The following is a 2,976-nucleotide window of genomic DNA, read 5'->3' on the forward strand; positions in this document are numbered from 1 at the left end:
AAAAAAAAAAAGCTGATGGAGAGGTGGTCATATGTAGTGGACCATTTAATCAATAAATTCAATGCTATTGTATTTGAACCTGAGGGGCTGGTGCAGAGAGTGTAGCTCCAGTTTATTCTGAGGACACACCTAGGAAGGCAGGAAGGTTTAAATGTGAAAACTCTGAGAGACATCAGCAATCTATTACCATAGTCTGAAGAGTGAGCATAAAGAATGTTCCTGTGTCTCACGGGAACACACATCCAGGCAGGGTCCTTGAGGATCAGGGGGACCAACCAGAAAGTTCCCCGCTATAAGCTTGTTGCAGCATTTTCTCTGTCCAATCACATTAGGAGTGACAAGTCTGTGATTGGACAGGAATAGAGAGGTAGAGCTAGAAGTTTAGGAGAAGGTCAGAGGTCAGAGGAGAAGGAAGAGAAATCATCATGGAAGCAGATGAACAGGAAGACGATCCAGACCCCATGTGGTTTTAAACAGCCACAGGCAACTACGGTTTTCACAAGGTTAGAATAATTGGGTTAAAGCATTATCTTTATCATTTGGCTCTGAAATTATTGTATTGACATCTAGTAATTGTGATCTTATTGATATATAAACCTGATTGGATAATTAACCAAGAGTCATGTTTCTACCGGGTAACTAGGCGCTAGATGACTGATTGAGGGGTGTGGGGCGTTGCATGGAAGCGAGATGATCTAGCTGGCTGGGAGAGGATAGCAGGAGCCCGCCGGGATATAGTGATGGGGCCGGCCAGTACCGGCGACACTAGAGCAAGAACTTGGTCCGGCAGGCCAGGAGAGATTGTAGGGTGATTTCTTTTTTTAATATTTCCCACAACATAGGCTGGCGTGTGTTATCTTGGGATGGCTGCGAGAAGCATGCCAGAAGTGTGCCAGAGGCAGTGTGTCTCCAAGCGCAGCCAGGGCGACCACTCTTGTCTTTTTTTGGCCCAAGCCACTGGAAGTCTGAAAACAGAACATCCTGCTCTCTCATCCGCCTCCAGACAAGTAAGTCAGGTAAAGCTACTGTTGGCCTCTGGTTACCTGGTAACCAGCACTCCGAGTTCCATCTGGACTGTTAAGCAAATGGGGTCACTTCCTGAAGTCCTCCAGCCTGAGCCCCTCCTCATAGGCTTTCTCTAGGGGTTACCAGTACTGTCCATTACTGTCCTTCTGTCTTCCATGCTTACAATGGGACACTGTGGCATCCATAAGCTCATGCCTCTACACTGACCTGGGAAGCCAGGCTTCAGGGAGACCCTCAGTTTTGAGGAGGCAGGCAGAAGTTTCCAAACCATCTCCTCTGTCCCACAAGCATCCCAGGAAAAAGCAATTTCCTCCTAGGGTCTTCTCAGTGTCCTGACCTGCTCCCTGAAGATCATTCTAGCATGGGTTTCCTAGTATGTCAGAATGTGTATATGATCACACATGCCCTATCCCTGGGAAACCTCCTAATAGTGTTACTAGAGGTGAAGGCACATATAAGCACTTGTGCCTGTGCACACACACGTGCACATGAAAGCATATGCACACACACACACACACACACACACACACACATACACACAGGCCCAGGCCCAGGGGCACACAGAGCATTCTTTTACAATTGCCCAGGAGCCTGTCAGTGTAGAAAAGCCCTTCCTAGGTGGGCATTAGGGTTATTTGGTGAAGGTTAGTGTTGGGGTAACGAACTTTAACAACGTGTATGTGTTCATCTTTAATTGCTCCTTTGTCTAGGGGAGTGGGCGGGGCTCCTCTCCTTTTCTATGCATTCCTGGTTTTGTCCCCTTTGGGCTTCCATAGGCAACAGTGTGCTGCTTCTGTGTTCCCCAGGCAATGGCTGACTGGGTTCTGGTTTCCAGGGTGTCCCACATTGCTCACAACAGCATTCCCTACCCTGAGGAAAAACTATGCACTAACATTAAGATTTTGGAAGAGTTTCCATATCCTAATTCTTTGATGAGTACTTTAAAATACATTCATAGGTCAGTTTCAGATTGTTGAAGGAAAAATGAGAAACATAATCCTTCCGTGGAAAAACAGACAAAGAAGGAAAAAGAGAGGAGTTTGTGGTTCCTAGATTGCATAGAAATATTTTTTAAAAAATGATATTGGTATACACAGCATGAAACTCTCTTGGGAGGTAAACGGGATCAACGGAGTTCAGTGGGGATAGAAGGATGCATGGGAGGAGATGTGCCCAGTGCAAATATGTATTTATATGACAATAACCTCCTGCCCCACATTACTGTGCACATGAACTTTTACATAATTAAAAATGTTTTAGTTCTTTGAAAAGTCTTATAATTTTACATGTACGAGTGCATATGTTTCTATGACTGTATTGTGCAGTGCCCAGGGAAGCCAGAAGAGTGCATTGCCTTCACTGTACCCAGGTTCTGCATGGTTGTGAGCTGCCTTGTGGGTGCAAGGAATTGAACCCAGGTCCTCTGCAAGAGCAGCCAGTACCCTTAACAGCTGAGCCATCTCTCAGGACCATTTTTGGTATTCTGCTGGTCAGAGCAACCCACAGTAGAAACCACAATAGTGTCCAGTGCTACCCAGTAGAAAGTTTCCAGGTGGGTTATTGGATACAACCTGGTAGTGAGTGGCATTAATTTCTGTCCCCTTAATTAAATTATTATATCAAAATCATCAAATATTAGCAACCTCAGGTGATGGCCACACTATTCCAGCTATAGCTGTACGGTTTCTGTGACAGCTCATTGGGGATTGGTGGAACTGCATACAGGTGGGCTACCCACCAGGTGAGGCCTCAAGGGCCCAAAGTCTTCCTGTCTCAGGCCTGCCAAGGGATGCTATGCTGTGGTCTGGCTTCCCCACAGCACGGTGGTGGAGACCCAGCCGAAGGCCTCTCGAGCCTGGTCTTAGAGTCCAGTGATGTAGCAGGGCAGGAACAAAAACCCAACAGCCTCCAGGGGAGGGAAGTGCAGTCCTCCTGGTCAAAGGCAGTAGA

General features: G+C 46.7%; 1 protein-coding gene across 1 annotated transcript in view; it reads right to left on the reverse strand.

Annotated features, from left to right (window-relative positions):
* The window catches only part of LOC116104709, a 2,216-nt gene extending 2,008 nt beyond the window's left edge, over positions 1-208 (reverse strand). The window contains exon 1 of the mRNA XM_031391198.1: positions 188-208. Coding sequence (XP_031247058.1) covers positions 188-208 — 21 coding nt within the window. The remainder of the gene's footprint in view (positions 1-187) is intronic.
* Between the last annotated feature and the right edge of the window lie 2,768 nt (positions 209-2,976).

The sequence above is a fragment of the Mastomys coucha genome, unplaced genomic scaffold, assembly GCF_008632895.1.
Source record: "Mastomys coucha isolate ucsf_1 unplaced genomic scaffold, UCSF_Mcou_1 pScaffold22, whole genome shotgun sequence".
In the NCBI taxonomy this organism is placed as follows: domain Eukaryota; kingdom Metazoa; phylum Chordata; class Mammalia; order Rodentia; family Muridae; genus Mastomys; species Mastomys coucha.